Here is a 20,622-nt window from a genome sequence, read left to right as displayed (position 1 = left end):
CTGACCATGCTGCGCTGCCCAGGTGCGTGCCACGGAGCACGGTGCTGGGCCTGGGCTGATGTGGGAACTTGCCGGCCGGTGGCTTTGCTCTGTCTTTCGCAGCTGCTGCACTGTTTCTGAAACAGGAAGCAATGGTGTCTTAACATGCTCATGTTTCCTGTTCCCCTACCCCAGGGGCTGGCTGCATTACCACTTGGTTAGCTAAGCCTGGCTGTGGAGAGCTGCTTGGATTGCTCTGAAGTTTTGCTTGGGAAAATATGCTTGCAAAGAGGGGAAGTACCTGCCATTGTGCTGTTTCATGCTGGAGATGCATTCGGGACTTGGCAGTTGACCGACCTGGATCTTGCCAGAGAGCCCTGACCCCTTCCCTTCCCTGCTCCAGCTTTCCTTGCACTCAGCTTGGGTGAGCCGAGTTGGACTGGTCCCACCTCCACTGCACGCAGTTCTTTCACAGCGGGGCTTATTTCACATTTGCTACAGCCTGTTCCCCAGGGACTGAAGCTGGGTCTCAGCCAAAGTACTGGTGGACGAGCCTTGCACCAAGCACCTGACTGAAACTGTTTGAAATGGCCTCTAGTGTAGCTTTGGATGTCAGGAGGCCATCTCCAGAGCCTCTGTGAGATGCTGTGTTTGCAGCTACGTGAAGTTTCTCAGTGTTGTTACCTGGCCTCAGACAGAAGCAAGCAGAACAATAGCACCCGGCACTTCCCCAGGTCTCGACAGGTTCAGGTCCACATATGAGTTTTGTCCGGGCCCACCAGGTCCACGTGCCAAATGTACGTTGTGCAGCGGGGGAATGGGAAACCAAGAGAGGTGCGAGTTATCTCGCTCAGGGCAGAGAGGGCATTGGTGCGGACCCAGGATTAGTGCTTTGGTGGGTCAGGTGCCCTGCTGGAGGCAATGGAGAGATGCTGAAATTGGGCCAGGGCAGGGGTGCAGGGGACTTCTGCGCCAGCTGTCACGTTGCTCCAGGATAGCAGCGTCTTCCCCCTTTGCACATGCAGTGTGTGGCACGAGCAGACCCCTGTCCCATAGCTGCATGTAGTGTGTGGCAAATGCTGGGGAAGCTGGATGCAACTGGCAGTGCCGCTGGAGCAAGCGGAGCGAAGGTGAGGGCTGCAGGCGAGACCCTGGCTGGCTGAGCAGCCTCCGTGTGAGGCAGGTGAACTCCCGAGCCTGGGGGAACGAGGGCAGTTTCCTGGCTGAGCAGGAGGCTGCCAGTCAGCCCTGTGTAGCATGGGCATAAAACACACCTCCAAAGGAAACAGCTGCGCACAGGGCAGTGGGAGTGAGGCCGCCTGGCTTTGGTCCCAGTTGAAGATGACTCTTGATGACCCAGTTTCACCAGCACTGCTCTGGAGAGGCGTCTCTGGGCAGGCAGCGCCTGGGTGGCTCAGCGGCTCCGCCCTGGCCTCACGCTGTGCCATGGAGGTGAACACCTGGTTGCACCGGGAAGGGCAGGCTGTGATCACTTGGGGACGGTTGTACCACACCCACCGTGCAGCTCGGTGCAAGGAGGGAGGGTCCTTGCATGTCCTCCTGGGAAGGGCAGCTGGGTGGGACGAGGGAGACCCCCTATGTAGGGGTTGAGCCATTAATGACACGAAGAGACGTGCTCAGAGCAGGAGCCAGCAGCAGCACAGACGCATCCCTGATCCCTGGGCAGTTGCAGGCAGCCGCAGGCAGCAAAGTGCCCCAGAACCAGCAAGGCTTCTGGCAGAGCTCTGTGCCCCTCTGTGCCACCCCGCTTCCCCAGGCACTGGCATTGCCTGCAGCCCCTCCAGCCTCTTCCTGGCTGTCAGTGTCAAAGCATTTGGGACATGCCTGGGATGCGGAGCTGGGAGCCAGCAGCCGCCTTGCACGGAGCCAGCAGCATCAGCGTCCACGTGCTGCAGCGTAGCTTAGTTAGACAGACGAAAGCTGTTTGTGAAGGGTGGCGGTAATGGGAGCGAGGGCAATGAAAGGAGTGAGCGGTGTGCATTCCCTGCGCTGCAGAGGCGAGTTGCAGACTCATGTGAGGTGATGCCTAATTATCCACCTGCTCTGCTCTCTCTGCACCCGCTGCTCCCGCCAGCGGCCTGGGAGGCGACCGCGCCCTGATACAGGGAGTCTCGCCCCTTGGCTTTGACAGGGATGCTGCTGCTGCTGTGTTTAAGCAGGAGGGTGGAAAGAACGGTGTCCCAGATTCAGGCTGGAAACCTGCCTGGGCCCTTCCACTCCTTGGGGAAGGCGTGGTGCATGGCTAGATGTCTCAACCACCTCTTCCTTTTATAGGTACCAAAGGGGGGGAACTCGCCCCCCGCCACAGAGATTACCAAGCCCCCCATTGTTCCCCAGGCCCAGGATAAGAAGCCGCAGGTGGCCTACAAGACTGAGATCATCGGAGGGGTGGTTGTGCACACCCCCATCTCCATCAACCAGGTGAGCTGAGCATGCTTGCATGGCCTTGGGAGAGGGCAGCCGGGGCCTGGCAGAAATGCCACGTGCACTGTGGCGCAGTTGGAGACTGGTCAGGGGCACACAGTGCTGCTGGAGTGTGCCCTGCTTCAAGAGGGGAGTGGGACCCATCCACGTAGGTCGCTTCCACGGGGGCTCATCTTGCAGTCTCAGGAGTGGCGGGTAACTGCGGCAAGAGATGAGGCCATGCCCAGCAGCACGCTCCCTGCTCCGCGCGCGTGGGGATGAAATTCCTGTTGCTCTCTGGGCTTCTGCGCCCCAGCTTGGGGGAGGTTCCCCTCTGCACTCATGGGCCTGTCCAGGCCATGACCTGGGCCCTGAAAGGGTGTGATTAGCATCTTGGAGGGACTGGCAGAGTGAGATGCAGGGGTCAGGCTGCTTGGCCAGGCAGGGCACAGGTGAGCAGGGAGTGCCGATTCCCCCTTGTGGACGCGGCGGCCAGAGGGAAGCCTGGCAATGCTGGGACCTGGCCAGGAAACATGGCCTTTTCTGTGGGATAGGCAGCTTCCACCCAGCCTCTTGCTTTCTGAAACCACTGCAGCAAACTCAGCAGCTCAGCGCTGGTGTGTGGCTGTCGTGCACCGCAGCAGGCCCAGCCCCCTGCATCTACCAGGGCTGGAAAACCTCAGCTGCTGCTGCTTGGAAGTGACTTTCTGAGCCCTGAGGGTCCCGAGCAGCTCGGAGTGCCCACATAACCCAGGTGTTCAGGCATGCCACCTCATAACCCACCTCACATGTTACACCAGTGCAGCCTGTGGGCAGACCCACTGCTGCTAGTGTCTCACAGGGGCTGCAGACCTCCTGCCAGGGCAGGCCCGGGGACATCTGGACAGCCAGCCCAGAGGCTGACGAGGCCGGACTCTGCCCCAAGGGATTTGGCACTTGCAGAAAGCCCCTTCCCTCTTTGAAAGGGCTGGATGTGCCTATCCTGAGCCTGTTCCATGGAGAGAGGTGGATCTCCAAGTTTGCTGGGAATTCACCTGTCTTGGCACCTGGACCCTGGGGTGGACAGCACTCTACAAGTGCCCCCAGCCCGGGTCCAGCAGAGAGGCGGAAGCAGAAAGCCTGCCGCTGGCGGCATCTCCTGCAGTCTCGTGAGCTCTGGCCAGCGCAACGGTGCCTCACACTGAGTACGGGTGGCAGGCACTGCACCGGGGTCCACAGCCAGCGGGTCTGAGACCTACCCCTTCCTCTGCTTGCAGCATGTTGCTCACGTGCCTTGGCATGCTCTGGGACCAACTAATAATGTTATGTGCCTTGAATTGGGTGTGAGTCCTTGCAGGGTGCTGGTTGTGCCAGCTTTCAGGGCAGTGTGGGCGCATGGTGGTAGATGGGGGTGGCACTTCCAGCCCTGGAGGGTGACGGCCAGGGAAGGCTGCTGTGTGCGGTTGCCTCTTTCCAGCGCAGTGCCTGACGTCCTTGCTGGGTGTGTCTCAGACTGCAGTTGCCTTGACATTTAGGTGTTAGCTCTGGGTGAGAAGCAAGGAGGCTGTCAGCCTTCCTGGAAGTTAGCTGTGTCTGGGGACAGGCCATTGGCTTGCCGCCACTATGGGTGAAGAGAGTTTGCACTTTCAGTTCAGGAAATCAGGTCTGGGCCTGCAAAACCTTCCGACTGGGGTTAAAAATAGCTGCAGCCAGCTGCACGTGGCACTGCTTGGAGGGTGAGGGGCTCTGCTCCAGGTGCCAGGAGACTCCAGGGGCTGAGGAAGTGCGTGCAGATCTGCCAGCTGCCGCAGCCTTCCTGCCCCAGGCTGCAGCCCCTGCCACTGCCCTGCCCACCCCACCTAAGCCGGGTTGCCCTAGGCTGGGGCTCCCTGCTGCAGCGGCGTGATATTTGGTGGGGATGCACATGCGCAACCATTGGCACTCCCCTGTTCTGGTGTCCTGAGAACCTGCCGTGGGGCAAATTCCAGCCACTCGCAGTCTCGGACTAAAAATAGCGTTCAGAAATAGGGCGTTGCAGTGTTCTCCCTGGCAGGTGTTCGCCCTTCCCTGGCTTGACGTGAGTAGCGCCCAGGGACTGTGTGGCTGGGGCACATCCTGGTCCAGCTCATCTGGTGTCCTGTCTCCAGCACCAGTGGCTGTCAGGGAGGTGGTGCTGTAGACCCTGCTGTGGGTGAGCTGCTTGGGCAAGGAGTTTCTCCCTGACACCTGTGTGCGGCAGGCTGCCTGTGTCCCCGAACCAGACCCTGGGGAGGGCCAGCTGCCTTGGAGCCCATGGGGCGAAGGTGCCGGAGAAGCACCGAATGCTGGGCCTGCTTTCTGCGTGGGCTTTAGTGTGGGTGTCTCGTTCCCTCTGTCTCCGAGGGCACAGACCCTCTCGCCCCGGGCCTCTGCAGCCAGAAAGAAGCTAGTGAGTAGCATGGTGTGAATGGCTGACCTGCTCTTAGCTGGGCAGGTGCCTCCCCAGTACAGGAGTCAGTGCCAACCTGAGAACGAGGGTCTCCCACCGCTCTCCCTGGCTGGGCATGCTCGTCAGCTGGCACCACTTCCTCTCTTGTGCCTGGGGCACCCCAGGGTGAACCCCGGGTGCTAGTGGTGCATGTGTCCATGTGGGGGCAGGCCCGCACACGCCTGGCGGTAGGTTTGGCCACTGTCCAGGCTGTGGGCCTGGCAAGAGCTGCCCAGCAGACAGCACAGCGGCTGAACTCATGCCTCCGTTCCTGACTGCACTTTGCCTTCTGGCCCTGCCTGACTATGCCTGGGATTTGGTCTCTTTCTCCTGTGCTTTTTCTGTGGGTCTTTCTGCAGGCGCTGGGCAGCCCCGTGGTGAAACCCTGACACCCGCTAGGAAAGACCCGAGCCTGCCTCCTGGCTCTGCTTTCCTTGGTTCCTTCTTTTGTCCCTGGGACCGCTGACCAGCTGTTTCCCCTCTGCCAGCGCTGACACGCAGCTGCACCAGGGCGTGCAGGGGAGCCCGCTGCCTTGGCAAGCAGGGGAGCCCGCTGCCTTGGCAAGCAGGGCAGCAGAGCTGGGCTTTTATGGGCATGCCGGGTACCGGCCCTTTGTCAGCCGGGAGCTGGACTCATTGCCTCCCACAAGCAAGCGAGCAGCGGCACAACTGGCACGCAGCCATGGGATTCCTGTGCAGTGCATAAATGTGGCTCAGGGGACAGGCTTCTGCTTCATTAGAAGTCTCCATAGGCTGCAGGCAGTGCCACGGAGGTGCAAGCCACGGGGGCGGCTACTGCCTTGGCCCGGTCAGCCTCGGCACAGGGGGGGAGGTGTATTTGGATGTGGAAAAATCAAGGTCCCATCTGGAGGAGGTGTGAAGGTGCAGAGCAGAGGGCGCGCAGCGGCAGGGGCAGGGGCTGGTTAACCACACCGGTAGTCTTTGTGAGCACGAATGCCTTATAAGGAGAGTTTGAGCCCTGGGAGCGGATGGGCAGGAGCCAGGGGCGGCTGCCGTGACAGTTCACAAACCTCAGGCCAGGCGCTGCCACGCTGGGGGAAGAGCCAGGCACGGGCGAGCAGCAGACAGCTCATCTCCACCCCTGTCGCTGAGAGCAGGGCTGCGTGCGGCGCAGGTGCCATTGAGCTCTGGCAGCAGACGATGGAGTGGGTTGTCTGGCCGATTCAGCCGTGTCTCCCCGCAGCCTGTCGGGTTCCTCTGGCCACCTCTTTGCCCATCAGGGGGAGAAGCGCTGCCTCGTGTACTGGCCCCAGCACCCTGCAGCCAGCTGGGCACCCCTGGCCTGCCGTGGGCAGCGAGGACCCCATAGGCGGGCATGACAGCTTGTCCTGAGACAGGCCTGGGGGCTGTGAGCCCAAGCTAGACTCCTGTCACACACCCGCCAAACAGGTCCCTGGGGACACTGCTAGACTGAGCCCCTTGGAGACTGGCCCTGCCTGCCCAGCCCAGAGTGCAACCTGGCTTGGGGGAGCTGGGTGGGAGCCTGCTCTGGGCAGCAGCGTGGGCAGTGAGCGGCTTCCCTTGCCAGTGGGTGCCCCATGCACGGGGCAGGTTTGCGACTCACCCTGTCCTTTCTTCCCGGTCAGAATGGAGGGGACGGAGCCGAGGGCAGCGACCCAGCTGGGCATCATCTTCTGAGACGTTCCCAGAGCTACATTCCCCCCTCCGGCACCAAGCCATCCACAGGACCCCCATCCCTAAAGAGTGGCTACTGCGTGAAGCAGGGGAACGTGGTGAGTGCCCACTCTGTCCTGCCAGCTTCCTGGGGCGCAGACGCAGGTACTGTGGCTGTCTGCCAAGTGCCCTCTGCCCTGCCCCAAGGGAGGCGTCTGCCCTGCTGTGCCCTTGTACCGCCCCGCAAGCTTCTTCTGCTCAGGAGTGGCCCAGTGGAGCTGGAGCACTGTGCAGCCTGCCTGCTACCTTGTGCAGCCGGCCCAGGGTCACACCCTCGCTCTGTCCGGGGAAGCCATGAGCTCAGGTGCTCAAGACCCACTTGTATCCCGGAGCACAGAGGGGCAGAGGGAGGTGGCTGGATGCCCATGGCCGAGGTGTCATGGCCTGTCCCCTCCCTTTTCCAGAGGAAGAGCTGGAAGCGCCGGTACTTTGTCCTGGATGAGTTTTCCATCAGCTACTTCAAGTACGAGCAGGTAAGCAGCCTCCCCGGCTCCCGTCCAGATCCACCACCGCTTGAACATTGTGCAAGTGGGAGAAACCCCCAGGGCGGCCGCGGGCGAGAAGAGACCTGAGTGCTGCTGGCGCCTGGGGCAGGTGCTTCAGCCCATGGGTGGGCCTGGTCCCGTAGGTGCCGGTGGCTGGTGCTGGGGGAGGTGGGATGGAGCAGCCCTTAGGGACACAGGGATGGGTGGCCACTCACTCCTGTGCCCACCCTGAGAGCTGCGGCAAGGGAGGCTCCCTGGGCGATGGCCCCATATACACGCCGCTAGGAGCTTGGGCCCCATGGAGGCTCTGGTGCTGCTGCAGCACCAAACCTGTTTACTCCCCCTCTCTGGCCTCCCCAGGACAAGGAGCCTGTGCGTTCGATCCTACTGAAGGACGTCCTCAAGACCCACGAGTGCCTGGTCAAGTCGGGGTAAGGCTGCATTCCCTTCTGCTGGACAGGGCTGTGCCGGGGACCTGGCGTGATACTACCCACCAGTAAATGGGCTGGAGGGACGTGCCACGCTGTGCCCTGCTCCTAGGAGAGGAACAGTGTCCTGCTGCCCCAAATGCCCCCCATGTAGCATCCCAGAGATGAGGCATGGCCCTTGGCTTCCTGTCCTGAGCCGCTCTTGCTGTGTGCTGTGGCAGAGACGTCTCATGCCAGTGCAGCTGGGGGTGCGCAGGCAGAAGAGCGGGTGGAGAAGGGTGCTGGGCTGGGATTCAGGCTCTGCCACAGGTTGCCTGTGTGACCGGGGGCAAGTCCCTTTACCCCCTGCATCAATTCTCCCTTTGTAAATCAGGATGGACATATCTCGCTACCTTTGGGGACCCAATACGTAGGTGACGTGGCTCCAGGTCATAGCCTGTGCCTGGTTTGCTGCTCCGGCATCCTCTTGAGTGTGAGCACCCTTCGGATGCGAGCTGTTCTTTCTACGGGAGCCTTGGGGACTGCGGGGGTCTGGGTCACACCCCTCAAGGCCCTTTTCCCAGCTGGGAATGCATTGTGCCCACCAGCCAGGCTGTGGCTGCTCCTGTGTGCATTTCTCTTGCTCCATGCAAAATCCTTGAGCGTTTTGCCAGGCAGACCTGGTGGAGTGTCAGGCTTCCCCACTGCTACCTGCTTCTCCTCCACTCGCACGTTCCCTCCTCGGGGGCCAGAGCCTTCCTTCCTGGTTTGAGTTGCGCTGCCTCTCACTGGAATTCCCCACTTGTCACATTCATGGCATCCCCCGAGTCATGGGATTTCTAGCCTGTTCCCTGTGGTTCCCAGGGCTGGTTTGTGGCTGGGACCTTTCCAGCGGCAGGGGTGTCTTTCCAGCAGTCGCCTACTCAGGTTTCCCCTCCATGTGCTCTTCCAGCCCAGACTTGGGTGCAGGCGCAGAACGGGAGACCTGGGCTGGGTCCTAGACTCCCTGCCTTGCAAAGGGGGTGAGGTAGATGAAAACTGCTCAGCACAGATGGAGAGAGGCAGCTCAGCATGCCCAGAAGGAGCCAGCAAGGAGTGTGCACTGTGCCTGGGTGCGTGGATGAGAGTGCTGCGGAGGTGCAGCCCATGCTAAGCAGAAGCAGAGTGTGAAGATGCCTGCAAGACAGGCTGTCTTCCGCTCCCACAGTAGAGCAAGTGGCTGCTGAAGGTGGACGATGAGGCAGGTGATGCAGTGGTGGAAAATGAGGGCAGGTCACTTCTCCCCTTCTGCCTCTGGGGGAGCAGGGGTTGGCCGGCCTCTGACCCCTGCCTGCCCAGCCATGGGAGCTGAGAGTAGCATGCCCAAAGGAGCTCAGGGCCAGGCTGCATGAGCACCACCTGTGCTGGTGTGGAGAGGATGCAGTGAGCAGAGGCTGGGCTGCTGGCTTGGCTTTTCCTGCATTGGCCTGAGAAGCTTGCGCTTTGCCCTTTCCTAAAGCCAGCACGATCCTGGGTTTCCATCAGGAGAGAGTGCTGCTGGAGAAGGACTGCACTGGCATTGGGTGCCACAGAGCAGCCTCTACCCCTCGTGGGCTGGAGCAGCTGCCCCGAAAGCCCAGCGGTGCGTGGAGCTCTGTGCTCCTGGCTGGGGCAAGTCACTTGGGCCTCCTGTCCCCTCTCTCAGCCTCCGTGGCCCAGTTCCTGGCATGGACCCCATCTGTGATCCCTGCATGAGATGGGGCTTTGCAGCCCAGCTGGCTCAGGCCCTGGGCTAGTGCCAATGCCAGCAGGGCCCCCAGGACTGAGGTACACCCTCCCCCAGGCTGGTGTGCCCCCAGAGCGGACAGTGGTGCAGGGACAGGGTAGTGGAAGCCAAGAGATGCAGATGCTTGGCAGAAACCAACAGAAACCATTCATTGCCTTTGTGGGCGGCATCGGGAATGCAGACACAGCGGGAAAGCACCCACTGAGCTTCCCGGCTCAGGCTCATTGTGGGGCTTGCGAGGTCTAGCCCTGAGTCAGAGCCCCATCAGGAGCCCAGGCCCCCTGTACATGGCTTCTGCAAGCCAGGGAGTCTCTCTCTCGCCCTTCCATGCCAGGTCCCTCTGGTACAATGGAAACCCTTGCTGCAAAAGCAGGCAGCCTCTTCCTTTCTCCTGCCCCAGCTTCCTGTGTGTGTGGGGCCCTCTTCCCAGTTCCTCCAGAGTCTCTCGGGCTTTTTTAGCCTAAGGACACTTGATCTTGGTTCTGCTTTGGGGGAAACTCCAGTCCCTCAAGCTCTGCTGTCTTCTGGGAGGTTGGGCAGAGCTGGCTGCCCCTAGGATGCTGTCCTCCCTGTGTCCCCCCCTGTGCCATCTATTCAGGTGCTTAACAATCAGCGATTCATAGGCAGGCTGTTCCCATTCTTCTCTGCCGAAGGAGCATGAGGCAGTACACAGGCCAGGGCTGTTGTGAGACCTGGGGATGAAGGTGGCAAAATCAACCTGGTGTGAAGCTGGCCACAGATTCCCCGAGGGCAGCACATGGGCTTGAGTGGAACTGGCTGCGCGTGCATTAAAGCTCAGACCAGACCCAAATGAGGGCGTGCGTTTGTGAATAGTGCCCCAAATAGCAGGCGAGATGCTGTTGTGACCCCAGGTCATGCAGATTCTTGCAGCTGAGAATGTCAGAGCTTTCATTAACCAAATGCTTCCCAGCCCAGCGTGACAATCACTCGAGTGACCGAGAATCAGGTCAGGCTTTACAGTACTCTTATGCCGAAAGGACTTAATGAGTAAGAGCAGGTCTGCGTGTTATCAGCATGAGTAGGACATGTTGTAAGCATGTTGGTGGGTGTCTGAAGGTGGTAAGCCGTGATTATAAGCAGCCTGTTGGCCTCCTGATTAGCCACTTCTTTAAAAATCCAGGTATGGATTTATTAATCCATTATAAGGTTGTTGTTTTTTTTAATGGAGCCCTAATGCAGAGTGGGACTGCGAATGACTGGTCTTTTGGGCAGCAGCATGTGTGTGTCTGTACGAGGGCTATGGGAATTACAGCGTGTGTGTAACTGAAGCTGGATGATGTTTCGCGCAGAACGGGAGTCTTGCGCTCCTCAAATTAATGCTGATTAGATCCGAGGTCTGCCTTGACCGGTGGTTTCTTCACATGGGCAGGGAGAAGAAGTGGTTCTGTAAGCTACAGGGTGAATTGTGGATGACCGCTCTCTCTTGTCCTAGGGACCTTCTAATGCGGGACAACCTCTTTGAGATCATAACAAGCAACAGGACGTTCTACATCCAGGTAAGAGGGTGAAGGAAGGGGACTTGAATGCACGATGTCGCTGGGAATGAACTCATGGTAGGGGCCACGGTTCGCATCAAGTCTTCTTGTCTAGGCCACAAATTTAGTTTTTGACAGTTGGTGTGAGTCACGTTCATCTAAATAGGGTGTTCCCCAGGAGCCTCTCAAGCAGACCATGCGAGCAGGTGAGCCTGCATGCAGCCTGCCCGGCCTCGTGCTCTGCAGGGTAGGAGGTGGAAAGAACGGCTGGGCAGTTTCACTTCTGCAATTCAGCTTATTTATAATTGCAGCTATTTGTTTGGACTGGAGAAGACGCATAGAGATGATCCCCCTTCCCCCAGTGGCGACAGGGGAATGCAGAGTGCACAGTGACAGTCACGCTCCGCATTTCTTGTCCTGAACCGTGCTGCCAGCGTTCCTGTCCCCTGCAGCTTCTTGGGGCTGTCAGTCCCTCCCAGACCCAGTGGTAGCAAGCTGAGTGGGGAGAGTGAGGCCAGGCAGGCCTAGACCAGTCGCTTGCTACTCGTTTTGCAGGGCAAGTAAGTTTTTAAAAAAAAAAAGAAAAAAAGGATGCTGATGAGTTAGCTGGAGTCTGGCTGCAGTGACATGACTTCCTGTCTTCAGAGCAGTGTGCAGAGACTCAGATGAGGCCTTCCTTAAGTTCTCAGCTGGTGACTCTGCAGCCTGAGAGGCTGTTGGCCAGATCTGTCATTGTCCTGTGCCTTGTGCAGTTGCTTACACCTGTGCAGCGTGCTGCTCTGCTGGCTGGGTGGCTTGCCACAGTGTCCCTGTCTAGAGGAAGCACCTGGGAAGCATCTAGGCATTGAATCCATTTGGCGGGGTAATTGCAAAATGGAGAGTGATGGCAGCTAACTGATGGACAGGGAGTTTCAGGTGGTGGGGGGCTCTTGTAACACAGCCCATGCAAAGCAGTGACAGCTGCACTCCCCACCAGACAGTTCCTGCCATCCTTCGTTGCACTGCACCAGTCCCCAGTGAGCCGCGAGCCTGGAGCGCAAGCTAACAGCACCTGTCGACTCCACCTAGAGCCCCTCCACTGTGGATGGGACTCCACACTCAGCCAGGCAGGGCAGGCAGCTCTCTTGCAAAGAAACATACTCCCCAGCTAGTTTTCACTGGATGGCCTCTCCTGCCATGTGGGGTGGTAGGGGATTTGTGAGGCCAAGAGGCAATCGTTCGTGGAGCTTGCCAAGCAGAGGCGTAGGCTTCTCCCAAGCCTGCTTCTCACTGCAACGAATCCCTTGGCAGACTGGGAAAGCTGAGCAACTCGGCCACATAGGCCAGACCCACCCTCTCCGGCCTTGTTCACGTGGGGAACTGGCACAGCTCAGCTGCCAGCCCTGTAGTCCACCCACTGCGCTGTGGAAGCAGAGGCATGACGCTGAAGTAAAAGCCACGTTGATTCTGGAAGAGTGTCTGCCTGACAGCTATTGCAGAATAACTGTGTGTGTGGTCGGCCAGAACTGGAGAAATTGTGCCAGTCAGGTTCTTCGTGTGAGCAATGTCAGGGGTGCAGGAAGAAGCTGCTGGTGGGAGCTCTCCGGGCGGCTTGCTGCCAGAGCTCGTGGCTGCCTGGATCAGAGCAGGGGGGAGTATAAAGGGGAGGTCTCAAGCCCCAGCATCCCGAGATGGACCGTGGTGAAGCAGGTGCTCTCCGTGGCTTGTTGCTCAGCCTCTTCGGCATGCGTGAGCCACGTTTTCCATCCTGGGCTTCTGCATGCTGGTGTCCAAATCCCATCTGCATCCCGCTGCAGCCACGGCTGTGCTGGCACCTGATGGTCTGGGGCTGGGCCTGCGCAGCTCCCGCCTGCCTGGGCCTGGCACTCTGTAGTGCCACGGGCTTGGGATGAGTCATGTCCCTGGGAAGAGCGCAGGCTGCTCTCAGGCCCTGCTGGGACCTGTGCCAGCACAGCGCTGGGCAGGGGCTTTTTGCAGCCCCAGAGTGCAGTGTGCATTTGGGTCTGGGAAGCTGCTGGACTGCTGAGCCTCTCCTCTGGACGTCAGCCTTGGACTGCGCTTGTGTGCGGGTTCAGGACTGCTCTGGTAGGGCTGCGTCCACACGTTCCCAGAGAGCAGCCAAGCGCCTGCTACCTTCATGGCTCTGGCCAGTCCCCTGCAGCAGGTACTGAGGCTTCTGAGGTCAGTAGTGCCCCGCCATGCAGCTCTCTTCCCTGCGCTGGAGGGGACTTGCTGCCATCCAGTGGTATAGAAGGAAACAGCCCAGGAGCAGCTGAGATCCTGGAGCCAGCTTGGAGCCAGTTTTCCTCTGAGCTCAGGGTTGTTCAAGTAGCTTCTGCCCCCTGCTACAGCGGGCTTGTTGTGTTGGGTGGCAGCGCCTCACCTGCCAGGGAGTGCCTGGGGAGGGGCTGGCAATGTGCTACTTGGTGTGCATAGCTGAGAGGCAGGCCCACAGGAAATAGCTGACCCCCAGGGTGCAGTGATGCTTCATCGAATGTAGAACCTCTGGTAGTGTCCGTGACAGTCCCGAAATGATGTGAGAGGCAAGCATTTCTTAGGGTGATCTCTTATCGGACCAACTCTGTAGTAAATTTGAGTCCTGTCTGATGGTCAGGAGGGATAAAAATGATCCGTGGCACAGAAGTGGGCTGCCATGTGAGGTCACAGGGTGCGTGACCGCATAAAACCTTCCATCTGCAGTGAGTGTCAGTGTCCAGATCCCCCCGCCGACCTTCCCATTGGATGCAGTGGAGCTGCACTCAGCAGCTTGTGAAATGCAAGCAGAGGTCTCATTTCTGGCTGCCATGTTTTGCAGGCAGACAGCCCCGAGGACATGCACAGCTGGATTAAAGCCATCACAGGGGCCCTGCAGGCCCTGAAGATCCGCCCCAGGGTAAGACATACCTTTTCTGCTTTGCATGTAGTGTCAATTCAGGAGAGACAGCTTTTGAGCTGATGTGATTTATAGAGCGGTTCATGCAAATGTTCAGAAAATTTGCTTCTTTCTTGGATGTGGCTTTGGTGCCTCTGCAAGTGTCTGTCTCTCATCCAGAGAAGGGGTGTAGAAAGCAAGTAGCATTAGATACCCTTGCCTGGTGGGACAGGGGGGAGCTCCACTCTTCTACCAGCTGCCCGGGCAGAAGAGTCACCAAGAGCAAAGGGCATAACTTACTTCATGTCCTTTTCACTGCTTCAAAGCTGCAAGCCTGTAAAGAGCATACATCCCATTCTCAAGGGGCTCGGGGGCAGTGTCCAGAGGAACTAAAACCCCTCTTTGTGTCTTGGCAGGAAACGTCCTTCGTGAGGTCCATTTCCATGAACAGACAAGGGGGCTCCAATCATTCCAGCTCCTCGACCGCCTCCCTTTCCCAGCTGAGGCAGCCAGGCGAGGAGAGGAGAGCCCTCTGCAAAGGCCCTTCCACATCCTCCTGGCAGCCTTGGACGCCAGTGCCACAGCCAGAAGGGAAGCAGCCCACGATAGAAGAGGCACCTGGGCAGCTGAGAGACTCGGTGTTTGTGCCGGCATTTACCGAGCGTGACATGAGCACCAGGCAAGGGAAGCGTGTGCGGCACAAGTCCGAACCCCAGCACCTCAAAGAGAAGCCATTTACCTTCAACCTGGACGATGAGAACATCCGGACCTCCGATGTGTAGCCATGCACGGTGCGAAGCTGGTGCACCACGCCCCTGTCCTACCCGGCGTTTGGAAAAGACGAGGCACTCTCAGTACAAGTTCAGTGCAAAGACACTTTGCTTCCCCTGCAGCCGTGCGGGGCGGCCTCAGCGGTGCAGCGCCCCTTGGCCTGTGTAACCTTGCCCTGCCGTGCACTCAAAAAGTGCAAAAAATGCGTGCACCCAAAATGCGTCCGAGGCAGGCGGAAAGAGCCGGTCTCCTCGGTGCTTGTGCTAGTCAGTGTGTCCAGAGCACTGAGCCTCTTCTGTCCCTGGTTCCATGCTGCTGGGTTCACCCTGATGAATTTGGCCTTTATTCTCCAACTTTATTATCAGTCTCTTGTCGGCTGTACATGGGAGAGGAACAGGAAGAAAGCCCTGGTCAGACCCGGGTCCCTCTCCGTTCTAGCACCTGCTGTCTGCCACTGTGACGTGGGAGACCAGGCAAGATGGACGTATAGTCTGACGCAGGAAATGGCAATGCTTATGTTCCCGTACAAGATTTAGTCTGGCCCACTTCCTCGGTGACTGTGCTCTCCCCAAAGGGAGGAGAGACCAGCGTTCCTGATAGCTCCCATTTTCTTCCCCGCTGAAACCTCATCTTTAATGTCCCAAATTCCTTCTCTGGTCTCTTCCCCTTCATGGCAGATGGGGGGATCAAGGTAGTTGATGGAGGAAGAAAGGGGGAGCTGCTGGCAGTAACAGAAATGCCTGGTGCTCATTAGAAGGATACCAGGAGGGGCTGATACAAACCCACCTGGCAGGCGCATGGCATTTCAGTCGTGCACCTATGTCACATGGGAAGCATCAGGCCCCTGGGCTCTGCCCTAGAAGAGCGATGACACCCTCAGCAGCTCCACCTGTTTGGATCTCAGGGAAACCATGCAGGAAGCAGAGGGGGAGATGGGTTTTTTTCCAAGCAGCAGGGGCAGGTGTGGGCCCATGCTCATGTTGGGCAATAGGGGTAGGATTCTCAGTTCTCTTGAGCCATTGAGAAACCCCCCCAGCGGGCCCAAACATGGAGTTTGCAAGACACCCGGAAATCTAATTTAAAAAAGGAGGAGAAGGTTGCAGCTGTAATGTAGTTTTTTTTCCAGGGGACCAGCTCTTTGCTCTGCAGCACTGACCACGTAGTAACGCCTCTCTGCTGTCGATTCACTCCTTTTCTACTCATTCCTCTTGTGCGCCGTCAGGCTGCAGCAAAGACTCCTTGGTCTGACCCATGTACGATGTCCCGGTTGGAAAAACAAAACCGATTTCTTGGTATATTTATTTTTTTTTAAATGTGAGGAAAGGTTAGGACCACTCTTTTGCAAGCTGTCTGGAGCAGGGACTCTGTGGCACACATATTCTCAGGTATATATATCCAGGTTTGTATTGTGGGCGCTTGGCCACAACAGACTGTTAAATGCCTGAATCTTGGAATGTTTCATGCAATGAAAGCAGACCATGTACAAAGAAATCGGGATGATTTGGTTCTCCAACTAGGCTGTGCTAGCTGGTATTTGTACCAGCGTACCTCAGCAGACACCCATAAGGGAACGAGTTGATGCACGGTGAATGCAAAGCACTTGCTAGATGATTCAGTTATTCTGTGATCAGAGAGGAACTGTGGAACGCTGTCACCAAAGAAATGGGTACGTAACCTCTTGTCTCAGCTAGCATGTAGAAACGACACCTCTTTCCTGCCTCTCTTTTCCCTGTGAGGGATTCAGTAGTGCCTCATGTTGTTGCGTGAGTTGTGAACGCTGCACAAAGCCTATGCAAAACATACATACCCCCCCTTAAACCTTGCACAGGGATGAGGTTTGCCTGGACTGAGAAGTTATACATCCTGCTTGCGTGCCCGTGCCTCTGCTCTGAGCCCACTCGCTTCCCGCCCTCGCTCGGACAAAACTGGCAGCGATGTCGGGGCCAGCTTTGCCCGAGTAGGAACTAGCAGGAGCAGGTGCTGTATTAAAATAAGAAACCAGCACATGCCCAGGTCGGAACGATCATGCAGAACTAAAGCAAAATGAAACCAGAGTAAGGAGTTCAAAGTATTGCCTATGGGAAGCTTTTGTGGATTTTTTGTAAGCTCTGGTCCTCCATGTCTTCCATATCCCCCGCAGTGCATGTTGCTGTTGTGGGAACGGTCTTTATATGCAAGAAGATGACTGCTAGAAGAAAAGGCAGCCAGCTGACTAGAGAGTGAGTTCAAAAATCACTCCTGCCTGCCTTGCTCTTGTTTTGAAATTGTAGCGTGTGTTGGAGGATGTGTTGGAGAAACAGCAGCTTTAAAAGTGCTCCAGGAACATGCGGTGAAAGCCAATGCATCAGCCTGATGGCCACGCAACCTGAAGGCAGTTGCATCTGTTCTCTTCCTGGAAAGAGTTGGCCAGAGCATGATTAACCAGTACATTTTTGGAGAGGCAGGTACCAGGAATCTGTTCCTCTTTCTGTGCTCTCGTAAGGCAGTTCTAGTCCAGAAATAACAAAGGGAGCCTTCCAACTAGGGAAGTTCACACACTTGTTCTCGGCAGAGGCAGGAAAACATGGCAACTATGAAAATGAACCAGGGTTGATGCAAATAGCATGGTTTTCCTGCAATGGAATTGCTGACACCTGTGCTGGGACTGCTCCTTTTTGGCTTTCTTTGCCCTAGTGTTTTTGATAGCGATAGTGTTATTTAGGCTGAGCTAATGGCCCCTTTTGAAATGTTTAACAACTAATTGTAAGCATGTATGAGCCACAAATGAGCAGGGCAAGCAATAGGAGTGCTTAGGCCAAGGGCAGTACCTACAGCTGCGGATGACCGTAGATGATTGAAAAGGCTGCAGACTTGGCAGCCACTTGTGCTGAATTAGTACCGCAGGGTCTGTGGGAGCTGGGTGGGCAAGAGCCTAAGCCTGTAGCAGAGGTGTGAAGTAGTGAAGAGGAAAGCTGTGCGGCTGTAATGGTAACTGCAGCGTTCCCTTTTTCTCTGCTCATGGAGCAGCCCCAAAGGCCACAGACTAGTGGCATGTGAATGTAAAGTGGAGGCAGGGGTCTTGGAGGCGAATCTCTGGTTGCTGTGCTGCTCTCGTGCAAGCTGGGCATGCCGACTCGGGTGTGCTTCTCCAGGGTCAAGTGAATTCCCACCACTTGGGGCGGACCCCCGTCCGGATCAGCAGGGAGCCCTTGACGAGAAATAACGTACGGTAAAATGCGTGTGCGCTCCTGCCCGAGCCTTGTCCTTGTATCGTCTCGCTGACATACCACTGGGGATGAGGCACGGCCTGCGATTGTGTTTCCAGTTCCTGTGGGGATCCCCATGCAGTGCGACAGCAGCTCGTATGAAAGGAACGGCGTGAGGGGGACGTGTTTGGGTGCAGGGGTGTTTTACATGATGACGCCAACATGGCTCAGCTGTTTTTTGTACATAATTGCTGTGTATTTCAAGTGCCTTTTAGAGACGGGGGGTGCCTTCCCCACGGGGAGGTGCTCGCACCAAAGCCTTGTGATGCTTGTGCAAGAGTAAGCCTCTGGAAGGTGTAACGTGCAGAGACTGGCTAATTCTGGTACTGATTCCTCCCATGCTCACATGGGAAGAGCTCTCCATTTGTGGAAGAAATACGCTTCCATATGAAATACCAGCCAGTTTTTCAGGTTAAGCTGGTGCATATCTTGGATTATTGAACATATGTCGGGACCGCACACGGTGTAGAGACACACTTTGATAGTCACACAGGTTTATTTCCCTTCCCCTTTCCTCTCAGTCCCTGTGCAACTTATTTGAGTGGAGTTCATTGTAAATGCTAAGACTGAAATGGGAGGGTTTGAGTTTTGGGGGTTTTTTTGTGAGCTGCTTGTGCATTTTGTTGCGATACTGGCACCAGTAATCCCCAGCTGTGAATGGTTCTCCCGTGCACAGACTAACTGCGGGTGCACAAAGCCACACTGATGCCATGCTTCTCGCTACTCCTTCTGCAGTGTGTAGTGGAAAACTTTGGTTGCTTGTTTTGTAGTAAAAATCTGTGTGAAATCTTTCCAGAAAACGTGTTGTCGGAGACTTCTTTTACCAAGGATAACCTGTGTTAAAAAATCCCTGCCCCTTTCTAATGCCATGGCAGCTCAGCAGCCTGGCCTCTTTGTCCAGCCAGCAGCTGGCTGCAAGCATACTGCGTGTCTGCACCTGGCTTCCCTGCCTGCAGCTGCACGTGGGCCGGGGGGGGGGGGAGAGGAAACCACCTTCCAGGTAAGTCCAGATCAGGGCTGCAGCTCGGTGCCTAGAGCCAGTTGCAAGACGCTGGAGCGGCTCAGCCCTTTCTACCCCATCAGTGACAGCACGTGCGAGCCTGCGGATCCCTTCCTTCTGGAGCGTGTCTCCAGCACTGGCAGCTTCTGCTGCTTCCCAGGGAAGGGAAGGGAAGGGGATAGGTATGGACCAGCTCATCTTTGGGAGGAGATTTCTCCCCAGCTCGGGAGCCTAGAGCACCCCAACCGGGGGAAACCAAGGGGCGCTGTGGCTGGTCCCACCCTGACCGCAAAGCAGAGGGGGATCCTTCCAAGGCTTGTGCCATGGCCAGGCTGACCTGCTTCCCTGCAGCCAGGTGGGAACAGGCTGGGTCACTGTGTGCCCCAGCTGCTCCCTCCAGCACAGCCTGTGCCAGGGGAGCAGCTGTGAGCAGCTGGAGCTGGCTTATGCCAGCAGTAAAGTGTTTTCTTAGGATCCAAGGTGCTGCCTGGCTTCAGGCTGGTGCCCTCCCCACCTTTCTGCTCCTCTCTTTCATCCTGCCGAAGGCCTGGCAGCCAGGTTGTGCACTGGTGTCTCACAGCCCAGCCTCACCATCCTGCCAGCAGTCAGGAAAGGTTTCTCGAGCAGCCCTGGGCTGGGGAGCAAAGGGCCCTGTGGGCAAGGGTCCCCTGCGTGGAGCTGGCTTGAGGGGCTCTCACCGGCAGGATGGCACCAGCTCCTCTGCCCAGACCCCTTCTGTGTGTCCTGGTCCCTGTGCACTGGCCGGGGGTTTGGTAGGAGGTTGTGGCACTCAGCCAGGCAGCAGATGTATGGCAGGACCCTTATCCCCAGAGCTGTGGGCTGGGCTGGAAGGTGCCTCCCGCTGCGCTGGCCATGAGCTCTGTACTGGGATGAAGCAAGCCAGGAAGCACCCGCACAATGAGCATATGGGTTGGGGCCATGGCAGCGAGAGGAGAAATGCAGGTGGGACGGAGGTGGGTTTAACCCAAACCTGGAAACAGACCTGGCGTGGTCCTCTGCCAAAGGCGGCAGCAGGGGAGATACGCCCCTTAGAGACCACCGAAGAGCTACAGCACAAGGGCTCGCTTCATCAGAGGCTGGGAGGGGACAGCAGAGAGTGGGGGGATGAGGTGGGGTGAGTGACTGGAAGAGAGGAGGGAGGGACAGTGCTGGGGGAAGCAAACACGCAAAGAGCCCCTAGGACCAAAGGGGTCATGGAAACTAAGCTGTGCAAGGAGGTGAGACTCCACAGTCCCCATTTAAACCAGACAACATAGTCCAGTCTGTGGATGATTCCTTATTCTGCAATTTCCCTTTCAAACCCGCTTTCACATTTTTCTGCCTGAGAACAGCCCCTTCCCCGGGCCAGCGATGGGTGTCCAGGGAGGCTGCCATGTCCTGCCGTTGGCCTGTGCGCGCTTTTCTGCAGCTGGTGTCAGAGATGTGCTCCCTCCTTCTTGCATGTAGTGATGGCCCCTTGTGTCTGACGTGGACAGCAAGGGGCATGGTAAGCAGGTGGTGGCCTATACAACGTCAGTCAAGTTGCAGGTGAGTGGACCTTAGCACCTGGACTGCTTGTGGTTCGGTCTGGTGATGATGCGGGCTGTCTAACGTGGCAGCATAACGGGCTACACATTCAAGTCCTGCTGTTAGCCATGCTCGTGTGCATTAAATGTAGGACCCTCTGTCTTTTCGCTTCTTGGCGTGCTGGTTGATAGTCGTGACGTGCATAAAAGAAGTAACAAGCCGTGACTGTTCCTGGTCTCCTCCAGGACGGCGTGGAATGGAGCTAATGGAAACCAATGATTCCTTTAGGTGCTGCTCAGGGAAAGGGGACAAATCCCCACGGTACCTTGGAGGGGAGAATTCCTTCCAGACCTCTGGCTAGACTGATCCGTATAAAAACCACCTTGGATCTTAATGGCATTACGCCACCGGTGCTGGTTGGATCAAATAACTGGCTGCCCTGCCTTCACTTTGCCGCTAACGAGAACGCCCCTGCTCGGCAAATCATCCCCAAATTAATGTGGTGATTCC

At 57.4% G+C, this 20,622-nt stretch overlaps 1 protein-coding gene across 3 annotated transcripts in view; it reads left to right on the top strand.

Moving 5' to 3' along the window:
• Positions 1-18,385, top strand: part of PLEKHA2 (pleckstrin homology domain containing A2) — a 33,799-nt gene extending 15,414 nt beyond the window's left edge. For 2 of the 3 annotated variants that reach the window (XM_059730650.1, XM_059730649.1), the window contains 7 exons: positions 2,275-2,421; positions 6,457-6,603; positions 6,949-7,017; positions 7,390-7,460; positions 10,592-10,718; positions 13,513-13,590; positions 13,986-18,385. In XM_059730650.1, coding sequence (XP_059586633.1) covers positions 2,275-2,421; positions 6,457-6,603; positions 6,949-7,017; positions 7,390-7,460; positions 10,592-10,718; positions 13,513-13,590; positions 13,986-14,351 — 1,005 coding nt within the window. In that variant the 3' untranslated portion in view covers positions 14,352-18,385. The remainder of the gene's footprint in view (positions 1-2,274; positions 2,422-6,456; positions 6,604-6,948; positions 7,018-7,389; positions 7,461-10,591; positions 10,719-13,512; positions 13,591-13,985) is intronic. The other variant, XM_059730651.1, reaches the window with a different exon arrangement.
• The last annotated feature ends 2,237 nt before the right edge of the window (positions 18,386-20,622 follow it).

This window comes from Alligator mississippiensis, chromosome 7 (genome assembly GCF_030867095.1).
Source record: "Alligator mississippiensis isolate rAllMis1 chromosome 7, rAllMis1, whole genome shotgun sequence".
Lineage (NCBI taxonomy): Eukaryota > Metazoa > Chordata > Crocodylia > Alligatoridae > Alligator > Alligator mississippiensis.
This window is presented reverse-complemented; position numbering and strand designations above follow the sequence as displayed.